The sequence below is a fragment of the Trachemys scripta genome, chromosome 6, assembly GCF_013100865.1.
Source record: "Trachemys scripta elegans isolate TJP31775 chromosome 6, CAS_Tse_1.0, whole genome shotgun sequence".
Taxonomy (NCBI): domain Eukaryota; kingdom Metazoa; phylum Chordata; order Testudines; family Emydidae; genus Trachemys; species Trachemys scripta.
In genome coordinates this window covers 54,111,574-54,136,291 of record NC_048303.1, presented here as the reverse complement: position 1 = coordinate 54,136,291, position 24,718 = coordinate 54,111,574, and the positions used below count along the sequence as shown (strand labels likewise).

General features: G+C 39.7%; 1 protein-coding gene across 1 annotated transcript in view; it reads right to left on the bottom strand.

The window, feature by feature from the left end:
* The window catches only part of ADGRV1 (adhesion G protein-coupled receptor V1), a 438,752-nt gene that overhangs the window by 56,960 nt on the left and 357,074 nt on the right, over positions 1-24,718 (bottom strand). Inside the window, exons 87-88 of the mRNA XM_034773174.1 lie at positions 17,624-17,781; positions 979-1,100 (exon numbers count right to left, since the gene is read on the bottom strand). Of these exons, the coding sequence (XP_034629065.1) occupies positions 979-1,100; positions 17,624-17,781 (280 nt within the window). The remainder of the gene's footprint in view (positions 1-978; positions 1,101-17,623; positions 17,782-24,718) is intronic.

Genomic DNA, 24,718 nt, shown 5'->3' with positions numbered 1-24,718 from the left:
TATTTGGGGGGGGGGAATTCTCAAAAGAATCAGTTTGTGAAATCAGACTATTTTCATGAATTCACATACTATGAAGTTCAAAGATTTTGAATCTATATTCATAATGAGACAGATGTTTATCATATTGCTTAGCACACTACTAGAAAGCTCTCAGACACTACAGTGATGAGTACAATATAACAATCTATACAGAATAGAATAGAATTCTTCTTTATTTCTCAACATTTTGTTGTTTTAAAGAATTACAGGCATTTTCTCAATCTTGAGTCTCAATTCTGCAACACTTACTCACATGAGTAACACTGAGTTCAATGGAACTATTGATAGGTGTGAAGGGTACACATGTGCATAAGTGTTTGTAGGATCAGGGCCACTGGTAGCATTAACAGTGTAGCACTATGTATCAAGATGAGAGTACTAGTATATCTCATATCTTTTTTTGTGTGTGGTTTTTGTAATTCAAACACAACGTCTAGTCTATATTGATCTTTCCGCTGAAAAGATCTTATTTTATCTGTGTACACATAGCATGGGACAGGTTTCAATTGAAATACTAGTGTTTTGTTGCATATCATTTTAAACCTTTTCTATTTGATACTTACCATAGTTTTAAATGAAATTCTTCCCATTTTATTTTTGCAATTGCCTACATTACTTTGTTAGATTTATTGCCACAGGATTATATTGTGTACAGAACAGGTGCTCTTTTCTCACCAGTGTATTGATTATGAGATGAATTTCTGTATAATTATTATTGTTGCTGTTGTTTTGGAATAACATACCTATTATTTGAATATGCATCTAATATACTAATTCTAAAAATAACCACATTTCTAGTGACCATTGCATAGTGGTAACCTACTGAACCTTCTATTGCTTCTGGTTTCTACACAACTCTTACAACTTGAAATGTCAGATGTTATGCATAGTTGAGGCTTTCCCATTCTCCGTAATTGGACAGCAAGGAAAAGCTCTTACCTGCAGGCTGTTGAAGATAACAAAGAAGACTAACATCCAAAGGTGCCTGTAAGCCATGTGAAGTCCTCCCCAAAGCCATGTAATGGAAATCAGGGCAAACAGATATAAGACCAGTGGGATCTCTGGAAACCATAAACATAGTCTTTCAGTTGTTATGCCTTGTAAAAAATACTTTCAGCATTACCCATGTATAAAGAAGCTTTAGTTTTCAGATCTCTCTCACTACCCTTTGTGCACCTGAATATCTTGCTTTAAAGGACTAACATTGGAGTTCATGCTCCAGTGATGACCAGGCGCATTTCTGAGGTTGCCCACTCTTTGTATTGTGGTGGGGGCAGCGGGGGATGGTAGGGGTATAGATATATCCTGTCCCTCACTTAGAGCACCACCTGCTGGCTGATTTACCAAACAGATTTGAAAGCTGTTTGTGAAGATGCACAACTGGTGGGGACGAGGTTCAGTGGGAGACAATCCAATTAAATGAGATAAATAAGGACTCTTGCTTTATGGGTGGGGAAGTGTACACATGGCCTTGGTAAATATGTAAACTAAGTGGAGGAGTTCTTGATAAATCCTGGAAGTTTGGAGGAAAAATAAGGAAGATTTACTTCCTAGAATGGGGGGGGGGGCGGGGAAATCCTAAATATAAACAATACTAAAATCCTTTATGACTCTGACATTTTAAACTGAGAATATTGCTTTGTCACTGATTTGTTGTTACTTATGCTGCAAGTTAAACAAGAGTATGGTCCTGTAAAGACATGAGCATATAAGTAACTTTATTTAACTATTCCCATTGTCTTCAAAGGTAGTATTTGCATGTTGAGTTTACTCACATGCAAAAGTTCTTGCAGAATCTCACCTAAGCACAAAACCCAGACGATATAAAGAGATCTGTTTTCAAAAACTTAATCTATACACGTCTTTCTGGATTGCCGAATATCCAGATATATTTTATACATGTTTGTCTTCCTAGATTGTCTTATATCCAGATGTATTTCATATCTCTTATTGTATTTGTAGTCCACAGGATCTAAGTAATGTTGAGGAAATGATATGGCAATACAGTGCAAAGTTCACAAAAAGGGGAAGCAGAATACAGCATAAATAAATAAAATTATTTTCTTAAAGTCATGTGACTCTGGATTGGCTTCTACTGTTGACAGTTCTCATGACAGATTTCAAAGTCCTTATTTGCCCAGTTTTGTAAATTTCACTTTGCAGAGGTGTTCTGCAAAGCATTGCCCCTTCTCCCTGTAATTAATGCTATGTCAGCAAATTTGACAGACAAGAGAGGGGAATTAAACCAGGTAAATGAGACTACACAGGAGCATGTACAGCCTTTCTTGCCTATGTTTCCTATTGTGTTGCAAGAAAAAAGTCACACGAACATAGCCATGGCATTGGTTGCCTATCTTCCAGGAAGGCAGGGAATAATTACTTCAGGGACTTCATTATTATTTTGGCAATTACTTTTGTTAAAGGAATGTTTAAACTTTCACCGTGGGGGGAACTACTTAGAAAAAAGCACAGCGTGAGCAGGTACTGTACTTTGCAGGTTTCCCCACATAAGACCTGATCCTGCTCTATGAGAACTTTGATATTGATTTCAACATGGACACGTCATTGTTTGACATTCATGATACCTCAATAATGACTTTCAAAGCACCTGTTGTACCTTTCCTGACTAGATTATGTCATGGTTTTGTGCTGCAGATGAAAATCTACACTGTGTATGACAAATGGAAACCTAGGACTCCTGAGGTGAAAAGCTAAAGCATTAAAATAAAGGAACACGTAGCCCTCCAGAACAGTTAACAGGATACATTCCTTATGAGTGGAAGATGCCACAACAAAGCCATTTCAGCCAATAGAGTCCTACGGCCTGAGCACTGATCTGGGAGCCAGAAAACTCAATTCTAATCCTGGTCCAGGTATTGACTTTCTCCTCTATGGCCAAGGACAAGACATCAATCATCTCTTACTCTGTTTGACCATCTGCAAAATGAAGCTAATAACGTCTATTTCTCTCAGAGCGGTATTGTGAGGATAAGATAGGTCCCTGTGCTCCCCACTGCTGGATGGAGAGGAACACAATACTGCTAACTGAAGAAGGGAAATGTGACTATGCAACACACGCTCTCATCACAGCTCTTCCATACCAAGGACCTGATCCAAAGCCCACTGAGGTAAATGGAAAGATTTCCATTATCTTCAATGGGCTTTGGAGCAGGCCTTAGCACAGTACATTTTGTTTAAGAGAAACCAGCATGCAAGGTTGTCCTGAGATGCTTTAGGTTTGATCATGATTTTTTCCATTGATGCTTCAGGGTCTTATGATCAGCTGTCTGCAGGCCCTACCCAGTTTTACTCCCACAGAACCAACCCCAGAGAGGAAAGCATGCAGCAAATTTGCACAGAAAATGAACCTGCAAATGTTTTAGGGTACTAGCAGACGTGGAAAGAAGAAGTTACTCACCTTGTGCAGTAACTATGGTTCTTCGAGATATGTCTCTCTGTGGGTGCTCCACAATCCCCTTCCTCCCCTCTACTTCAGAGGTAGAAAGGGAACTCCTGGCAGAGCACACGTGGGGTGCAACATATGTCTGGGTCAAATGGACACTGCTAACAAAATTCTCCGATCAACAGCACAGGGATGCAGACACACTTACAGGGGAGCACCCACAGAGAAGGAACTATGGTGGAGCACCCCTATGACACTACAGTGGAGCACCTACAGTGGAGCACCCACAGAGACACTACTCGAAGAATGGGAATGTCCATGCCATTACAGTATCTGTAATTTTTACTCCTATTGACTTCATAATGCATTCAAGTGTTTTAAGATGTAGAACACTTTAAAGCACTAAGTATTATGCAGTGCTCTATTTCTTACTATAAGTGTTAAGTATTTCTTTTCACACTATGTTGTATGCATCACTGAACCAGATCTGACAAACACTGATTAGATATTTGCTTTTCATATTTTTGAAAAGATAAGATATAATTGGCAGTTCTATTTGCTAATATCTGAGAGTACATAAACAACTAATTCTTTTGTGAGAATTACCACATTTTTATTTTTAAACATAAAGTAAGGAATTGTGCTATTATCTAACTTAACACTTTTCTATAAATACGGAAATTCAGCAGTTACCAGTACAACTATTAATTTATCTGTGTTCAAATGTTAATGAATAGAAATGCCATTTCTTGTCTAAATCTCACAATCATTTATAGTATCTTTGTATTCCTTTAATTAACTTAGCTCACGGTACCACGTAAAATGGAATTAATGCAATGTAGTGAAGACAAAGAGCAGTAATGTACACACATTCTAAAACCCATAGTTGGGCCTAAGAAGTTAGCAGTGCAAAAAAAATGCAAAGTAAGTTCAAACAACTTCTTTCTTATAGTAGCTTTTTATTTTCTTTTGCAATGTAACTTTACCACTGGAAAACTCGAGTGCTGATGGAACAAAATGAATCTGCAGAGCATGCCAAAAGCAGCATTTCTCCACGTGCAAGCCAGATTTTTGCATGTGCAATATTAGCTTTAAGTAATTTTAGCCAAAAAAAAAAAAATCTGAAATCCATAATGACTTAACACATCTTAAGAGTAAAAGATGAAGAAAATGGATTGATAAACTATCTATCTCAATCTAAACTACTTTTGAAGTATGGGGAGCCTGATTCTAATGTCACTTTCCCACCAGCACATATCAAGAACAACACTGAACTCAACTGAGTTAAACCAATGTAAGACCAGTCCAAGTAAAATCAGAATCAAGCCCAGTAAATCTAACAAGATCTCACAGACATCATCTGAGATGGTGAACTATAACTCTATAATAAATATAATCACAAGCTCTGGGATCTGTACGTGTCAATTTAAAAAAGATACAAAGAGCGTTTCTGGCTTGCTGTGTGCCCAATGTTGTTATAAGAACAGCCTCGGCTTTATTATGCAGCCGTATGGTCAATAAGGAGATCATAGCCGAGTAATAGACTGCTGAAGCTCAGCCAGTCTTTATCGTTCAACAGCTGTCTGAGCTCACCTCATTGACATTTCGTTCTGACAACTGGGTATAATTTGATCAAACAATGCCTCAAAAACTAGGACAAATAAACCTGCTAAGCAACTGTAAAATACCTGGTTTTAAATAGTTTGCAAAAATAGGTACAGGGTAAGAAAAGAGAGTATCAATAAATAGGTCTGAATTCAACAGAGTTTGGAGTTGAAGAGACTCTAAATGTCTGTGGTTTCTTTATGGAAAAAAAATGGTGCTTTCAGACAAATGTGTTTTCTCTTACGGTCGTTTAAGTCTAAAACCAAACCAGGATCAAATAAAGAGCAAGCATCCACCTACATATTCCCTCAATAAACCACAAGTAATACAGAATAGAAAGCTGTGGTGGAACAGTAAAGTCAGTGGCAGTACAGTGTGGGTGGGACATGTTGCAACACAGCTTTGGTGTGCGTTATATACTGTAACTTGAACTATATTTGGTCCCTACCCATGGCAAAACTACATATCATCCATTGTTTAGCACTTTAGTAGGTGGAGGGTTTAATTTAAGTTACTGTCAGGCCATCCATTTCCTGAAAATATATATTACCACCCTGATTGGGCACGACTGTTTCTGTGAGACCCATTTCTTTTCCATAGTTACAGGTCTTTTGCTCATTGTCTTAATTATGGAATTCCCTGCTCTCAAATCATTATTGTCCCAACCTTTGGATTAAATTTTTGTCCAGTTTTTACATATACTACTGGGTATGACTTAGGGAAAGAGTCACATCATGTCCAATGTGGTTGAATGGCTTTAACTGTGAGATTCAGACCAGATCATGACACTCCTGCATTCTGAAAAGCTCTCTGATTCCCATAAAGAAATGCTAAAATATGCAGCATTGAGGCATAACCATTACCTAATGAGTCACCAGACCTCTCAACTGTATTGTGTTACATGGTACTTCATGTTTTAGTGCCACTTCTCACCAGGGTTGGCTCTACCATTTTTGCCGCCCCAAGCAAAAAAAAAAAAAAAAAAACGCCCGGACCGTGCTGCCCCAAAAATGGACGGAATGCTGCCCCTTAGCATGTGCCACCCCAGGCACATGCTTCCTCCGCTGGTGCCTGGAGCCGGCCCTGCTTCTCACTCCCTGAGGTGGGGTACTGCATCTGCGATGTTCTGGGCAACAGATAGAGCAGTGCCTGTAAGGAGGGTAGAATGGAGGAAGGAAGGAGAGTGCCTGCATGTGGCAGACTCCTTGCATGTGTGTGGTGACACCTCACCATACACGGGCACTGACAGGCACAGGGAGGAGTTGTGAGGGCCTGCTGCCAACACCACCACTTTCTTCCTGGCAAAGCAAGGAGCCGCTGCCTCTGTACATTCCAAAGCAATTGAAAGGTCTGTAAATGAGAGGGCAAAAACAGGGAGAAAGCAAAGATAAAAGCAAATATGGGGAGAAGAGGAAAAGTAAACAACAGAAGAAAACTGAGGAGGGAACAAAAGGAGCAAACAAAGGGTGAGCAAAGTAGGAGGAGCAAACCAGCGTTCCCCATTTTGGTCCTTGTCACAAGTTTTGATGACTTGTGTCCCATGTTGGCAAGTCTGAGTTAAAGTGAATCCGTAATTCCCAATTCACTTTAATATCGTGCAGTTTTGTTTATACATTTAATCTGTGTTAGCCTTGTAAGCAATATATTTACTACAATATGATGTTTGACATTGCCAGTCATAACCGACTTTGTAAGGGAGAACAGAAGTACTGGGTACTTGTTTGCACAATTTGAATCTACAACACATGAAATACTGTGTGGAGTGTACATTAATTAATCCCATCTTCAAAAATGCCATTTACATGAATGCCCCACACTTTGCAGTTGTTAAAACTAGTTAATATGAAGGTAAGCAATGAACATTAAAGAGAAGCACATTCCCAGACTAAGAGTTTAGGGAACCAGGAGCTCTTCTCTAACAATGAATTCATAATAATAATTAACATAGCCAGGGCCGGCTCCAGGCACCAGCCGAGCAAGCTGGTGCTTTGGGCGGCAATTTGAACGAGGTGTCATTCCGCCCAATTCTAGGGCGGCACGGCCGCTTTTTGTTTGTTTGTTTGTTCTGCTCCAGCCGCCCTGTAGGGGGCGGCGGCGCAGAGGACGGGAGCGCCCTGCAGCAAGCCCGGCAGGGCAGTCCTCGTCCTTCCCTCCCTGCCGACCACGGCAGGAGGGGCCACGTGGCAGCGCCCCGCTGTAGCCCTGGCCACCCCCTTCTCTCTCTCCCCCACCCGCTCCCTCCTCTTCCCCCCCCGCTAGCCGGTCCCCCTGCACCCGCGCTCCGGCGCACAGATCACTGGTTTTTGTTTTTTTTTTTGCTTTGCCGTTCTGGCCGCCCCGTTTTTTTTTTTTTGCTTGGGGCGGCCAAAAAGCCAGAGCCGGCCCTGAACATAGCCTGAAGTCCATTTGTCGGTTAAGATTCAAGTTATGGGAACAGAAGATTATAAAAATGTGTCAGAGTATCATCATAAGAAGTAATCTATGTGAATAGATTATTAGAAAAACATCCCACTGCTTCACAGAACGCCAACAGAGCAACCTCTGTCTAGAAGTAGTGTGATCAGCCATTCACATTATCATGAGCAATCAACCAAAGAGTTTTGAATAAGTTGCAACTTCAGGCAAAGCAGCAGGAAAACCTATAAAAGTATAAAATTACCATAATGCAGATGAAAAGTGGCAAAAGACACAAACAGGAAACAATTGCCTTGTTGGGCTGGTGATTTTTAGGAGATTATGCTGTAATAATAAAACTGGATAATAAAAGTGTTGTTACAGCCTTAGCTGAGCTCCCCCTTTGCAGACAGTCACCAGGCTTCTGGACCCAAAGCCTTGGATCCCATGTGCTCTTAAGCTTACTGAGTCTGAGCAGCATCCAGACACTGACTCTACAGCCAGCCTTTCAGGCACACTCCTGGGATACAGACTCTAATGCTGGAACCCCTTTCTGGAATGTGGGGCCCTGCAGCTCAGCTGCCTTAGGCCCCCAAGACAAATATGGATCTCTTAAGTCTCCCCAGTAACTTTTGTATGCCCTCTCCATAGCTCCAACCTCATGGGCACTCTGGATTCAAATTTCACCCTTTGGGGACTTCGTGACAGTTATAGCAAGTAACCCAGAGACTTTGCAAAGCACCTTTAAACCAATCCCACGTTACTGAAAGACAATGAACAAGAGAGAGACACAGATCTATGGAAAGATAAGCACTTGTCTCATTTTCCACATCCTTCCTCAGAGTTTTTTGTGTCTTAGAGTCTTCCAGGGAGTCCAGGATTCTTCTGCGCCCTCACTCCTCTTTCTGGTTTTGGTCTGTCCACCTTGAGAGTCTCCCTTTTATGAAGTTTGTTAGGTGAGCCCCACTGCATGGCTTCAAGTTTATTACCAGTTGATTTGTTGCTTAGCTCCAGCCCACCTGAAGTGCACATTGGGAAAACTGGTTCCTCCTAGGCTGCAGCAAGCTCATTTTCTTGGGTGCTTCCATTTGAATGGAAGACCATTCAGGCTGACAGCTCTTGATTGCTCTCCATTATTAGCCCTCCCACATGCAAGGATTCCCCCTAACACCTCCCAAGTGTGTCATCCCAAGATGGAGGCTATAGTGCCAAAGTGAAGGCTTAGTACAGTTTAACAATTAATATGCCCATTCAGCAAATAGAAGACATATAGAAACTTATACTAATCTGTCTCAAGGGTATCAAGGGAAAGCCCTGCTGATAAATTCAGCTCTGACATAAGAAAAAACAATATATAAAATACAATGAATTTGGTAAACATAGTACCCTTGATTTTGAAACTGCTGGTTGCTAGAATGTTAATGGCCAATTTTCCTTTTCTTCTGTTTGTAAACACAATATATTATATTTAGAAGGTCCTTTGTTGTTTGTGCAACAAAAATAGCCTAACTGTATCTGATAACTGTTTCCTGAATTTATTATTTAAATCTGATTCATCACAAAGAAGAACTGTCAAAAGGATCAAGACCCTTTGGGACACTTACACCAAGGTTGAGCCAGAATAGAAGGAAAAATGTGAATTAAATTAAGAATTAATAAACTGGAAATGGTGTATGTGCCTTTTTATGCAGAATATGCTTTTTTTTTTTTGCTTGTGGAACAGAAGGAATATTCTGTTATGAAAAACAAATAAAAAAGAACTAGGTGCACACTCACAAGCACTCCTAAATGTTTGTATTTTTGCTATTATGTTGCCTATTTTTCCTTTGCCTGGAGTGTTTACAGTTTTTATAAAAATGGAAAAGTCAATAAAAAGAATGATTAAAAATATTGCTTGTTGTGCTTTCCCCCCTTTAAGTTGTTGAACTGGCAGTGAGATTCTAATTTCTCTTAATTGTTCTTGGCTAGAGTTGAAGACCCACTGCAGAATCTGGATTAAATTTTCAGATACTCTATTCCTAGCTGGTCTGGCGGGACGTTGATATTCATGCACTGTGAATTTCATTGTCTAACTGGAGACCTAAGTTCAGTAAAAACTGCAAAGACTCTTGCTTAGTAAGCCATGAAGAGCTGTATGTTTAAAGTGAATATACAGAGCTGGGTGAATACTGAAAAACATTTTCTGATGGTAGAAATTCAAATGAATGAGCTTCAACTGTGCTCATATCATCTTTGTGTTCACTTTCCACAAATATTCTTGAAAACAAGTTTGTTGGCAGGAATTGTCACAGAAAAACAAGGAAATAAATGTATTGGGGAATATTTGTGGGAAGAGAATGTTAAATTTGTAATCATGTCCAGTTTCAGTTTCCCTATAGCTAGTATATCCTAATTATGGACTCAGTTCTGTTCCCATGCCATATGACTTCAATGTCAGCAGGATCACACTCTCTAAACCTCAATATTAATTCTCCTGAGGGGTGTTTACCACTGTACACTTTCCATTTGGTTCCTGTCGGAGATGATTACTGAGATGCTCTGTATATATAAAAATTCTCATACTCAACAGAACATGTTTGCAGTAGGGCTGGGCAAACTGTCCCTCTGTCTCCTTGACCTGATGCCAGCTACCTCCAATGCAATGTGATACAATATATGGCAATGTAGATGCTATCATGCAGCGATGCATGTTCATGTCTTCAGTTGGAAAGTAGAGGAGGACAATCAATTCCAGTCCTCCTTTGCCCCCTAGAAAAAGCATAAGGTCGGAAGAGAGCAATGATCTCTACATGTTGCTTTGTGCCTTTGAAAAAAGAAATGCCCCCAAAAATCAGTGAAATAGGAGTGTGAAACCATGTCTTGCCTTGCTTTGGTGACCTGTGATGCTGGCACAAGGATGTAGGAGAACTCAAACATGCCCAATGATTGCAGAATTTGTTTATACAGTCTACAGTAAAAAGAGACATTGAAGAAAAATAAATGGAAAGATAAAAGCCTGAATGTTTAATTTGAAAACAATCTGTTTATTTTCTATCACAATTGAAAAATAGCCTAAAGAACTATTCCTATTTCTAACTGCCTAAGGAATTCATTCATGTGAAAATATGTCATCCCTGAAGCTGGCTTAGGGTGAAATTTTCCTCTGAGATCCATATGATAATATCCAATGTTGCTATTCTGTGCTCACTACCCAGAACACGTGGGAACCCCTTTCGGCATGGATAATAATCTATCCACACCGATAGTGAAGTACAATACTTCCATTCATATCCAAGGAGAGAATTTTGCCCTTTCAGGGAGACATGGGCTGATTTGCTGTGAAAGAGAAAGCTGTACAAGCTAAAGCTGCTTTAAAAGTTATGCTTCCAAATCGCTGGGAAAAGATACTTTTTTGGACTCACATTTCAAGCTTAGGTTAGCCACCTAGAGCGCTGATTATTTTGAAAGTTTCCAGTGGTGTAAATGGTATTTTGGGACAAATTGTGCCGTTCTGACTTCATTCAGCAAAACTCCTATTGAAGTTGATGAAAGTTCTGTTCAAGAAAAGACCATAGAATCCAGCACTTTAGGAGATAAACCCACTGTCGTTTAAAGAATAAAGTAGAATTTGTCTGAGCTTTTCCCATAAACTACACTAAGATCCAAAAAGAGTAGATAAGGCAAAAGTTAGACAAGAAGTGCTCTCAAAACAAATAAATAATTCAGCAAATTGTGTGAAAAATATTTAGCCTCTGGATTGTTTGTGAAACGATTTCTGTGAATATTCGTTTTTCACTATTCACATTGGTAACTGGTCTATATTGCATGTTATTTTTACAACTTTCTAACTGGAAGATTCCCAAACAGCTTTCATGATGACCACATAAACACTTCTGTGAGTGTATATTTGTATGAATATTTGTGTGCAAATGCATATATAAATGAGAATTTGTATGCTTTCTGCAAACATTCTTTGCTCACTGGAATCAACATGAAAAGAAAGAGTTCACAAATACCAGCAAACTGAATCATCAGGTTTTATATCCTAGTATATTTGCAAATACTTTTCTTCTATATTTGCACAGTTCGGTCCTTTAAACATGATCATGATGTCACTCGCACCACTTTCTACCCTCTTCATAGAGAGGACTACCTAGAGACATCAGACAGTTCTCTTCATAGAATCACAGAATATCAGAGTTAGAAGGGACCTCAGGAGGTTATCTAGTCCAACCCCCTGCTCAAAGCAGGACCAATCCCCAACTAAATCATCCCAGCCAGGGCTTTGTCAAGCCTGACCTTAAAAACCTCTAAGGAAGGAGATTCCACCACCTCCCTAAGTAACTCATTCCAGTGCTTCACCACCCTCCTAGTTAAAAAGTTTTTCCTAATATCCAACCTAAACCTCCCCAACTGCAACTTGAGACCATTACTCCTTGTTCTGTCATCTGCTACCACTGAGAACAATCTAGATCCATCCTCTTTGGAACCGCCTTCAGGTAGTTGAAAGCAGCTATCAAATCCCCCCTCATTCTTCTCTTCTGCAGCCTAAATAAGCCCAGTTCCCTTAGCCTCTCCTCATAAGTCATGTGCCCCAGCCCCCTAATCATTTTTGTTGCCCTCCGCTGGACTCTTTCCAATTTTTCCACATCTTCCTTGTAGTGTGGAGCCCAAAACTGGACATAGTACTCCAGATGAGGCCTCACCTATGCCAAATAGAGGGGAATGATCACGTCCCTCGATCTGCTGGCAATGCTCCTACTTATACAGCCCAAAATGCCGTTAACCTTCTTGGCAACAATGGCACACTGTTGACTCATAACCAGCTTCTCGTCCACTGTAACCCCTAAGTCCTTTACTGCAAAACTGCTGCCTAGCCACTCGGTCCCTGGTCTGTAGCAGTGCATGGGATTCTTCCGTCCTAAGTGCAGGACTCTGCACTTATCCTTGTTGGACCTCATCAGATTTCTTTTGGCCCAATCCTCTAATTTGTCGAGGTCCCTCTGTATCCTATCCCTACCCTCCAACATATCTACCACTCCTCCTAGTTTAGTGTCATCTGCAAGCTTGCTGAGGGTGCAATCCATAGCATCCTCCAGATCATTAATGAAGATATTGAACAAAACCAGCCCCAGGACCGACCCCTTGGGGCACTCCACTTGATACCGGCTGCCACCTAGACATGGAGCCATTGATCACTACCCATTGAGCCTGATGATCTAGCCAGCTTTCTATCCACCTTATAGGCCAAATAATCAATTCCTTAATTCAATTTTTGATTATGCAAATGTAAAATAAAATATAGTGGAAAACCATACTTTAAATAAAAGTATAGTAAGTCTTAAAACAAAGGTTTCAGAGTAGCAGCCGTGTTAGTCTGTATCCATAAAAAGAACAGGAGTACTTGTGGCACCTTAGAGACTAACAAATTTATTAGAGCATAAGCTTTCGTGGACTACAGCCCACTTCTTCGGATGCATACAGAGTGGAATAAATATTGAGGAGATATATATACACACATACAGAGAGCAAAAACAGGTGGGAGTTGTCTTACCATCTCTGAGAGACCAATTAAGTAAGAGAAAAAAAAAAAAAAAAAACCTTTTGAAGGGATAATCAAGCTAGCCCAGTACAGACAGTTTGATAAGAAGTGTGAGAATACTTACAAGGGGAGATAGATTCAATGTTTGTAATGGCTCAGCCATTCCCAGTCCTTATTCAATCCTGAGTTGATTGTGTCTAGTTTGCATATCAATTCCAGCTCAGCAGTCTCTCGTTGGAGTCTGTTTTTGAAGTTTTTCTGTTGTAATATAGCCACCTGCAAGTCTGTCATTGAATGGCCAGACAGGTTAAAGTGTTCTCCCACTGGTTTTTGAGTATTATGATTCCTGATGTCAGATTTGTGTCCATTAATTCTTTTGCGGAGAGACTGTCCGGTTTGGCCAATGTACATGGCAGAGGGGCATTGCTGGCACATGATGGCATATATCGCATTGGTAGATGTGCAGGTGAATGAGCCCCTGATGGTAGGGCTGATGTGATTAGGTCCTATGATGATGTCACTTGAATAGATATGTGGACAGAGTTGGCATCGGGCTTTGTTACAAGGATAGGTTGCTGGGTCAGTGCTGGATCTAGGCTGAGGTTGATGGTGGGATGGTAATTATTGAAATCATGGTGAAATTCCTCAAGGGCTTCTTTTCCATGGGTCCAAATAATGAAGATGTCATCAATGTAGCACAAGTAGTACAAGCTATCAGGAACAATATCCCCGATAATGTCACAGCTAACCTGGTGGCTGAACTTTGTGATTTTGTCCTCACCCACAACTATTTCACATTTGGGGACAATATATACCTTCAAGTCAGCGGCACTGCTATGGGTACCCGCATGGCCCCACAATCTGCCAACATTTTTATGGCTGACTTAGAACAACGCTTCCTTAGCTCTCGTCCCCTAACGCCCCTACTCTACTTGCGCTACATTGATGACATCTTCATCATGTGGACCCATGGAAAAGAAGCCCTTGAGGAATTTCACCATGACAACCCCTCAACCTAAAGCAAATACTCACCAGCAACCACACATCACTGAACAAAACCACTGACCCAGGAACCTATCCTTGTAACAAAGCCCGATGCCAACTCTGTCCACATATCTATTCAAATGACATCATCATAGGACCTAATCACATCAGCCATACTATCAGGGGCTCGTTCACCTGCACATCTACCAATGTGATATATGCCATCATGTGCCAGCAATGCCCCTCTGCCATGTACATTGGCCAAACCGGACAGTCTCTCCGCAAAAGAATTAATGGACACAAATCTGACATCAGGAATCATAATACTCAAAAACCAGTGGGAGAACACTTTAACCTGTCTGGCCATTCAATGACAGACCTGCGGGTGGCTATATTACAACAGAAAAACTTCAAAAACAGACTCCAACGAGAGACTGCTGAGCTGGAATTGATATGCAAACTAGACACAATCAACTCAGGATTGAATAAGGACTGGGAATGGCTGAGCCATTACAAACATTGAATCTATCTCCCCTTGTAAGTATTCTCAGACTTCTTATCAAACTGTCTGTACTGGGCTAGCTTTGATTATTCCTTCAAAAGGTTTTTTGTTTTCTCTTACTTAATTGGCCTCTCAGAGTTGGTAAGACAACTCCCACCTGTTTTTGCTCTCTGTATGTGTGTATATATATCTCCTCAATATTTATTCCACTCTGTATGCATCCAAAGAAATGGGCTGTAGTCCACGAAAGCTTACGCTCTAATAAATTTGTTAGTCTCTAAGGTGCCACAAGTACTCCTGTTCTTTAAAACACAGTATATATTCCCATGAGACGGTTCAGTGATCTAGCCACTTCTCATGTGACAGTAAAGAAATATTTGACAAGACAGTCAAAAAGACTATTATTTATTATGTATATGGTGCTGTATATGTTCAGTGCGTTTCACAGGCAAGTGAGATGACAGGCCCCCTATCTCGAGAAACTTACATTCTGAATATACTAATAATTAGATATTACCCTTGTAAAAGCTAAAAATACTGCCAACCATACCAGAAAGCAACTTGCGTGTAATATTTTCCTTGGGGAATGGATCTGCTTGCAGAAGTCCTAAGATAATTAAAGTCCAATTTCCCTTGATGATATATGACTACTGGAATGTTCACCCCTCTTCTCCTGATAAAAAAGCTCTTATTGACATTTCATTGTGCTTTCTTCACAACTTCATTTTCTCCAGACACCTCACAATGCCCTTTCCACTCTGCTTTTGTACTGGCTTACAACAAAGCCCTGACAACCCATACTAAGTTAACTAAGCCTTTGTTCATATCTACTAGTTCATGCCTTTGATTCACCCAGGCATGATTACTGTTAATATTTTCTGCAACCTCCTTGTTGACTTTATGTATGCTATTGCCTATGTATTGTCTTTCCTTAATGACACCTAGACATTGGATAGGATTGAATCCATTAGTTCTATGCAAACAGGATTGAAAGTTATCTAGTAGTTAAGTAGGCCAGTGAATTTTACATATTTGCATTGTTCTGATTTTCCCATCTTACATGAATGAACCAAATGTTTTACACCTCATTTCAAAATGCAACAGATTAGTAATTCTAATATTACAAACACAAAATTAAAATTCACAAGAACAGATAGAAAAAGATTAATGAACAGACTTTCATCTCAAAGCAGCAGAGCTGAATCCAGGCTCAGTACACAGTGACAAAGGCCCCAATCCCGCAATATGCTCTGCAAGGGTGAATCTTTGTGTCTGCACAGATTTTATTACAGGTCTGGACCTAAATGTTCACTTACTGGCTTTTTTCATGTCGTTGCCTACTCTGTCCCCATATCTAATCTGGCGAAACCATCAGAGGACCCAACCACACCAACCACACCATCAAGGGCACATTCACCTGCACATCCACTAATGTTATATATGCCATCATGTGCCAGCAATGCCCCTCTGCCATGTACATTGGCCAAACCGGACAGTCCCTCCGCAAAAGAATAAATGGACACAAATCGGATATCAGGAATGGTAACATACATAAGCCAGTAAGTGAACACTTCAATCTCCCTGGTCATTCTATTACAGAATTAAAAGTCACTATCATTGAACAAAAAAACTTCAGAAACGGACTTCAAAGAGAAACAGCAGAACTAAAATTCATTTGCAAATTCAACACCATTAATCTGGGCTTGAATAGGGACTGGGAGTGGCTGGCTCATTACAGAAGCAGCTTTTCCTCTCCTGGAATTGACACCTCCTCATCTATTATTGGGAGTGGACTACATCCACCCTGATTGAATTGGCCCTGTCAACACTGGTTCTCCACTTGCGAAGTAACTCCCTGCTCTCCATGTGTCAGTATATAATGCCTTGCATCTGTAACTTTCACTCTATGCATCCGAAGAAGTGAGGTTTTTACTCACGAAAGCTTATGCCCAAATAAATCTGTTAGTCTTTAAGGTGCCACCAGACTCCTTGTTGTGTTTATATAATGCTAAGTACATATGAAACAAACTGCTATGTTTTGTCATTTGAATCTTATACAAACGCATATTCCTGTTAGCTAATCTGGTACTTTACCAGTGAAGGACAAATAAACTTTGAGGAAATTATCAGACTCCATATACTTGATATTTTATTTTTGCACTGCAGAAGATATATTTCTAAAAGCTGGATGCCGTGACATGCCAGCACATATACAATACATATAATATTTGTCTAATTAGTAAATAGCTATTTAGTCAGTTAAGGTTTTAAAACTATATCACTGCAGCTTTTGGTACTGGAATCTAACAAAGGTATCTTTTCTATATTTTTATAATGTCATATCCTGGACTTGTGAAATGAATTTGGTAGTGATTCACTTCTTCTCTTTTATTCAACTTATTTTTTCTGTAGATAGATGAAACTCTCTTTACATATAAAAACTGATTCAAGAACCATTTGAGAGTTTATAAAACCTAATAGCCAAATTCAGCCTTGGCCTATGGAATTACACCTCTTTACACCATAGCTAAATTTGATCCAGACACTATGAAAAGAAAACAGTTCTCTTTACAAGTCATTCACACAGTGCCCTGTTATTAAAGTATTGGCCTAAATTGCTGAAGAGCACATTAGAACTTGGTTTAGTGAACACTATTTTATTAATAATCATTCTAACAGGAAAGACCAATCAACACCCATCCCTGTTGTGCCTGAGACAGTTTTTTTTTTTTAAACTAGCATGTTTCTCATCTACAGAACTTTTATTCATTTACTTGGGACTGGTACCCTGAAATTTCAAAACAAAAGGAGTAACTCTAAACCATAAATAAACATGATCAACTCCTTATTCCTGAAGGATGATGTTCACTTTAGTGCAGACACCCCACACAATATCCTATATTTTGCTCAAGACCATATTAAAAGTTTAAGTAGTGCAATGGCCTTTGTCTCCAATTCAGCAAGATACAAAGCATATGCATAACTTTAAACATGGAAATACAGTTCACTGACTTCAAAGGGACTACTAATGTGCCTAAACTTATGCATGTGCATAAGGACTTAACTGAATTGGGATTTCTATTCAGGTACTCTGCACTAGATTGAATTCCACTTTAAGTTAGAATTGCCTTCAATGTTTTTATTTGCCTTCATGGAATCCTCCCATGTGTCCTACCTGCAGCATTGGTTCTTCCTCTGAAAATATCATCATATGCTTTCCACTGGGGAGTCACCTGGTAGGCATGGATGAATACCACAAATACCACCACCAGGCACATTAATGGTAGGAGAGCAGCAGTGAAGAGGGCAGCATAGACATTTGGAATAAAGCATCTGGAAAAAAAACAAAAAAGCATCCGTCATTTATTACATTACAAACAACTTGGACAGTTACAGAAATGAACTTTCTAATACAAATACAGTAGAACCTCAGAGTTAAGAACACCTCAGGAATGGAGGTTGTTCATAACTCTGAAGTGTTCATAATTCTGAACAAAACGTTACCGTGCAGAAAAAAATGCTGTTTTAACCATATTAATTCAAATGAAACAAGCACAGAGTTTCCTTACCTTGTCAAATCTTTTTTTTTAAACTTTCGCTTTATTTTTTTTTTGTAGTTTACATTAACAAGTACTGTATTGTATTTGTTTGTTGATTTTTTCTCTGTTGCTGCCTGATTGTGTACTTCTCGTTACAAATGAGGTGTGCAGTTGACCGGTCAGTTCTTAATTCCAGTATTCGTAACCCCGAGGTTCTATTGTACTTTTGATTGATGATGTGTTTTACAAACCACAAATGCTTTCATTATCTACCTAAAGTAATATCACTTGACAGCACTGTTTTCAAATGGTTCTTAACTGCTTAACATACCTTAACCAAAATAATACATTGGCACATTAGTAATATCATATTCTTTTTTTTTTTTAGCCTAACTAGACACTGGGAAGAATTGAACCCCTGCACTGTAACAAATTATAGTTTTCCCTAAACAACCATGCATGCTATATTTAACATGATCTTCTCTTAGTTATACGAGTTTAAAAGTACACTATAACATTTTCCATACTTGGCCCAAGAAATGAAATTTTGAGAAACATGATTTTGAAATAAAACAGCTAGGCTTCAATGCAAGACAATCATTTTCCTTTGACTTATTGGAAATTACATGTCATTTGTATGTGAAATCAAATGTGCTCTCTCACTTCCATTTTTTTTTCTTTCTGCCACTCTTCTCCCTTTCCATGTACTTGAGTTATGACTCTTCAAATTGTACAAGATGTTCAAATGTGTTATCATGGAAAAAACAGTTAAGCCACGGATGCAGGACTGTGATTTAAAGTACTAACAGAATACCATATAAACACCTTATAGGTCATAGGGCTAGATTGTGCTTGATCCCCACTGACCTGCGCTGGGGATGACTGTGAAGTTGCACTGCCCCAGGGAGAACTCTGGGAGTGACTGTGCCTTCAGAGTGAGTGTGGAACTGGTACACCTTTTCAAAGGGTGCAGCATACTTACACCCAACCTGCTGCTTGTCAAGCCAGCTCTGCTAAACAAGGGCTTGCTGAGATGAACAGTTAATGCACAGGATAGGTCAATGTGCACTAGGGAAATTTTAATTCACGTGGATGCAGATTCACTGTTTACACCCCAGCATGCCGTGCACTAACTGTTCATTCAGACAAGCCCTAAAGGGAGTCTACATTGGTGTAATTGGAAGAATGTGTAAATTTCACCCACCCAGACTCTCTGTAAATGTAGCCCAACAAATTCTGCAGCGCCCTCTATCACCTGAGGCACCATGCTGGGGCACCACCCTGGTTCAATACTCACTCAGTGCTGAATGACCACCACCACTTTCTGCAGCAACAAAACTGCTAAATTCCTCTCAGCCAAGTACTGGCTCAGCTACACATCTCATTGCTCATACCATCTGATAGGATCATTGCACAAAATAGGATGGCAGCAGCCCAATGCTATCTTTATATTGCACCTGAACATTTCTTTTAGAATAAGGGTGTTTATTTTATAGACAATGATCACACAGTAACTCCTCACTTAAAGTTGTCCTGGTTAACACTGTTTTGTTACTAGGTTGCTGATCTATTGGAGAACATACTTGTTTAAAGTCATGCAATGTTCCGTTATTAGGTTGTTTGGCTTGCCCCACTCCTGCCACCAGTGCTCCTGTCGGGGAGCGGGGTCGGAGCGTGGTGGCTTGCCCCACTCCGCCTGCCTGGCATTCTATCTGAGGAGTGCGATTCCACTATGCCCCTGCCTCAATCAAACTTCACAATCATCACTGGTGAGTACAGTATTAAATTGTTTGTTTAAAATTATTTAAAACTTATGCTGTATATGTATATAATGTCTTTTGTCTGGCAAAAAACATTTCCCTGGAACCTAACTCCCCCTATTTACATTAATTCTTATAGGGAAATTGGATTCACTTAACATCATTTCACTTAAAATAGCATTTTTCAGGAACATAACTACAACGTTAAGCGAGGAGATACTGTATTACCTGATCTGCTTAATCCTTCTAATAGGTGGTCCCTTCTGACCTTGGAATCTGTCATCTGTGAGTCCGTCTGTTCATCCCCTTCCTTCTTGGACTATGAGGAGAACAGGATGGCTTGCGTTCCTTTCAACATGCTCAAAACACTTGCCTATCTGCATTAAAATAACGACCATAATCTAACTGCTTGCTTCACAGCTTCAAATAGTCACCTACGGGGATCAGGAAAGATTTTTTCCCCCAGTGCAGAATTGGCCATATGTATTCTGGTTTGGTGGTGTTTTGTTTTCCACCTTCTTCTGAAGCATCAGAAATTGGCCTCAGCAGGAGATGGGACATCAGACAGGGAGGACCAGTGCTCTGAAGTAATACATAGAACCCTTTCTAGATGGCTGGTTGGTGTGCTTGCTCATTTGCTCGGTGTCTAACTGATCACCAGGTTTGAGGTCAAGAAGGAATTTTCTTCCAGGTCTGAAGCACAAGATATGGTTTGCCTCTGGGATCATCTGGCTATCTCTCACCTAATCAATTCCCTGCCATTGCGTGGGCATCGGGCTCTGGTGACAGCTTGGTCTCCCTCCTGTTCTCTGCCTGTGGCTTCCTAAAGACTGAAATGTGGTCTAACTAAAGACTTTGGTCTTAATATAGAAGTATCTTGGTGAAGTTTAATGGCTTGTGATACACAGGAGATCAGATAGATAATCTAATAGCCCTTTCTGGCCTTAAACTCTGTGAACTGTGTTACACTCTGTGATTTTCCTTATGAATCAAATTACCAGTAATTTTCCCTCCCAAAATGTTTTCCTGTTTAATTTAAATCCATGTTAAAATTACAGGCAGACTGCTATTATATATATATATTGCTTTTAGATTTTACTGAAAAGAAAAAATTTCTTGGTACAAGTATATTGTCTCCTGTGAAGTCATAGTTATGCTCTGAAACCTCTACCCTTTTCTCTTCAATTACATGTCACACATACTCATAGCAGTCTCGAGGCTGAGAAAGGGGCACATTCCTCTGTGCTCTGTTAGTGGAAACCACGTAGGAAATGACAGTTCATTCAAGTGGATAATTCTTGCTAATATCCCTATGTGCTAGTTCTAAATTTACTCTATCAATTACATGGGCAAGGAATATACAGAAACATTTTTAATGAGGCTTAAAAGTTCAAAGCTCACTTCTATTTTTTAAAGACTATACTCAATTAATGGGGTGAAAAAAGCCAGTATTTTCTATAAAATGTACAAGGTGGATCAAATAATATCTTTTATTGGATCAACTTCTGTTGGTGAAAGAGACAAGCTTTCAAGCTACACAGAGTTGAAAAGCTTTGTGTAGCTTGGAAGCTTGTCTTACCAACAGAAATTGGTCCAATAAAAAGATATTACTTCACCCACATTGTCCCTCCCATATCCCAGGACCAATAAGGCTGCAACAATATTGCAAACAGTGTTTCCTGTGTATTTTATTGCAAACCCAGCCCTTTGTATGTATGGCATAGGATTTCAGGCAGCAATCAGAAAATATGTATATGCCAGATGCTCACATTTATTTATTAATGTTCCATTTGGCACCTTGAACTATGTTATGCTCCATCTTTTTACTGTTTGATGGGAATGGATGCAAAATATTCCTAATCCCCAAATAAACTGTGGTATAAAGAATAACTTTAGACTCTGTTCATGCGTTCTGGAATAAACTATATCCTGATTAGCATTCTAATCACCACCACATTTTAATCAACATCCCCCCCCCAAACACACACACACACAACATTTTGTAAGTGAAGACTTTAATTCATGTGAGCGCAGAGCCAATCTGTGTAAATAAGGTGTTTTGTACTTATACCTCCTCCTGTCAGTTACTGATACTATAACTATAATCAAATGAGAGCAGAGTGCACTGTACTGATCCAGTAAGGATATTGGCAGGAAACACCCAATAGTTAAATCATCACAGATCTTCAGATTAATAATTAGGTTTTGCATTTGGCTTTGTTTTTAAATTAGGGTCCTGAATGACTTCCAAAAAGTACTGATCTTAGAGCATGCTCATCTCTAGTAGATTCGGGCAATGTTGTGGCAGTATTTTGTCTAGCAAAGAGAGTGGTAGGAAAGATCAATCATATTTCGCTTTTTCAGGCAACAATCTAGTCACACAGATTCTAGCACCATTTTAGACCTTCGAAGACTCACAAAGCTGCCTTTTTGCTCCTAATCTGTCTCCTTGAACAAACCTGCATTTCTGCAAGTCTGATATCTCTTAGATGTCTTGTTATTAGTTTAAATTTATATTTTGGCCATGTTAACTCCTTAACTTTCCTCTCAGGCCTTCCCCACTCTTGCCCTTCTCTGCCACTTTTGACACCACCGCCATCCTCCCAGTCACTCAGTCCCATAATCTGGAGGTCAACTTTGACCCTCCGCCCTCTCCTTTGCCCCACACATCCAGAACACTATCAAATCATACTGCTTCCTCCTCCATAACATTCCAAAGTCTGATCTGTTCTGTCGGTCCACACTGCTAAAAGACTCGGTGAGGCTCTTATCAGTTATGTTTGATTACTGTAACCTCCTCTTGTCTGCTCTCCTTGACACCAACTTTCCTCACTTTGATATTACCTCTCCCTTCACCAGCTCTCCTTTCTCCACCACATCAAGTTAAAATTGCTTCCTCTCACTTTCACGATTCTTCGTGACACCCTCCTATTGCTCCAGTCTATCCTTGATGCCAGCCTTCAACATCCATCTGCCTGATTTTTTCACAAACATCTCTACATCTGTGCTGCCCATAGTTCAGGGAATGCCCTCCCTAAGCTAATATGAAAGGACAACACCCGCCTTCTTTGTATCTCTTTAGAAGATCCATTTTTTCAGTGACACCTATGAGAAATCAGGGATACCTTTGGAAATACCTTTCTCAAATATTACATGATGATTTAAGTTCCATTTGGGGATAGCTAAAAAAAAATTTCAACTTTCCCTACTATGATAATTATTAGAGACTCTTTTCTTCTAACACCAAGCAGTCAATAAAGAAGGGTCTTTAAATAATCGGGCAACCAAGACTAGAAATGGCATAAAATATAGAAATGTTTGTCTACTATGGTAAAATCTATTACAGAAAGCCCATATCATCTTTGTCTAAAAAGACAGTTTTAACAGGACTAACAGCACATGGTGGCCTGTGTGATAAAGGTCAACAAGAGAAATGACTATTTTTCCTTTGAAAAAGAGGACATTATATTAGCTGTCTGTATTATATTTAAATTAAAATAACATCACCTACTGGTCAACTGGGACCAGGACTCTTATCGCCACACCCATTATTCCAACTTATATAAAACAAGGTTAGAACCCTTCCAGGGACAAGCAGACTTATGCATCCCTATGTTTTCTTAAACTCCTCTGTATTCTTAATATATATTTATGTCTTTTCTGGAAATCCCAGTGTGACTCAATATTCCCACCCCCAAAATCTAGAGACTTATTTAAATGAAATAAATAAGCCAAAGGAGGGAAACAATCTATACATGAAGCTAAACATTAGTACAATTACATAATTCATTTTTAAAAGCAAAAAATAAGAACAAAAGGGCCTTCATTCAGTAATTTAATGAGGTATTACATAATAGGAGTGACACTCAAGTGATCCCTTCTAAGGAAAGGGCGTTCAATCAGCATATCTGGAAAGAGACAGAGTTTTCTCCTCTCTGTTGTCACAACTAGATTTCCCAGGACAGTCTCTTAAGCGGAGCTTCCAAAAGTGAAAAGTTAGATTTTCTGAAAAACTGCAAGTCTTCTGGGTTATCAAACAATCAGAATCCTCTTTTAGGGACAAAGGGTTGGTCGGCAGGCAACCACACCCCTGGCTGACGTCATTTTTTTGTGACTGTCTCACTGAAGCTTTTCCCTTGTTATTGCGTCTGACTAAGTGGGTATTCACCCACGAAAGCTTATGCTCCAATATATCTGTTAGTCTATAAGGTGCCACAGGACTCTTTGTTCCCTTGTTATTGTTATTTCATCACCTCTAGAGAGATTTGGTTCTGTACCTTAGTATGGTATTACTAATAATGGCCTAATCTACACTAAAAGGTTAGGTCAACATTATTCAGGGAAGTGAAAAATCTACACCGCTGAGTGACAGAGTTAAGCCAATCTAACTCCAGCTGGTGACAGCGCCAGGTCAACTGAAAAATTCTTCCATTGACCTAGCTACCAACGATGAGAGGGGTTCTGCCATTGGCACAGGTACTGTCTATGGTGAAGCACTGCAATTGTACCACTGTGGCATTTCAAGCATAGACAAGCCCAATATAAGACCAAATCCTTACAGGCCCAAGGCAAATCAAATAATGGGAAAATTTGTTCACAAATAATTACTTGCTGAAAAAACTGTCAAAATTGTCAAATAGGATTTGCAACAAATTATGTGCCAGCTGTATCTAGGCAACATATTGTAAATTAAAATCGCATTTTTGCTATTTTAACTCATTTTGGATGATGATGTTTACTACCAGCCTCTGATGTTCCAGGTTGTTTATCTGATGGTCTGAGGATTAGAATCTCTCCTGAAAATGTTCCAGTTTTCTTTATTTGTTGGGGCTCCGAGCTTTTAACTGCAACCTGCTCTGCTAGTACAGTTTTCTGAGACTACTTGTTCTCACTAATAAACCTTCCCACATTTCTCCACAGGGTTAGTGACTTCTTCCTCTGCAAAATGATCATTCACAGCTTCAGTGGACA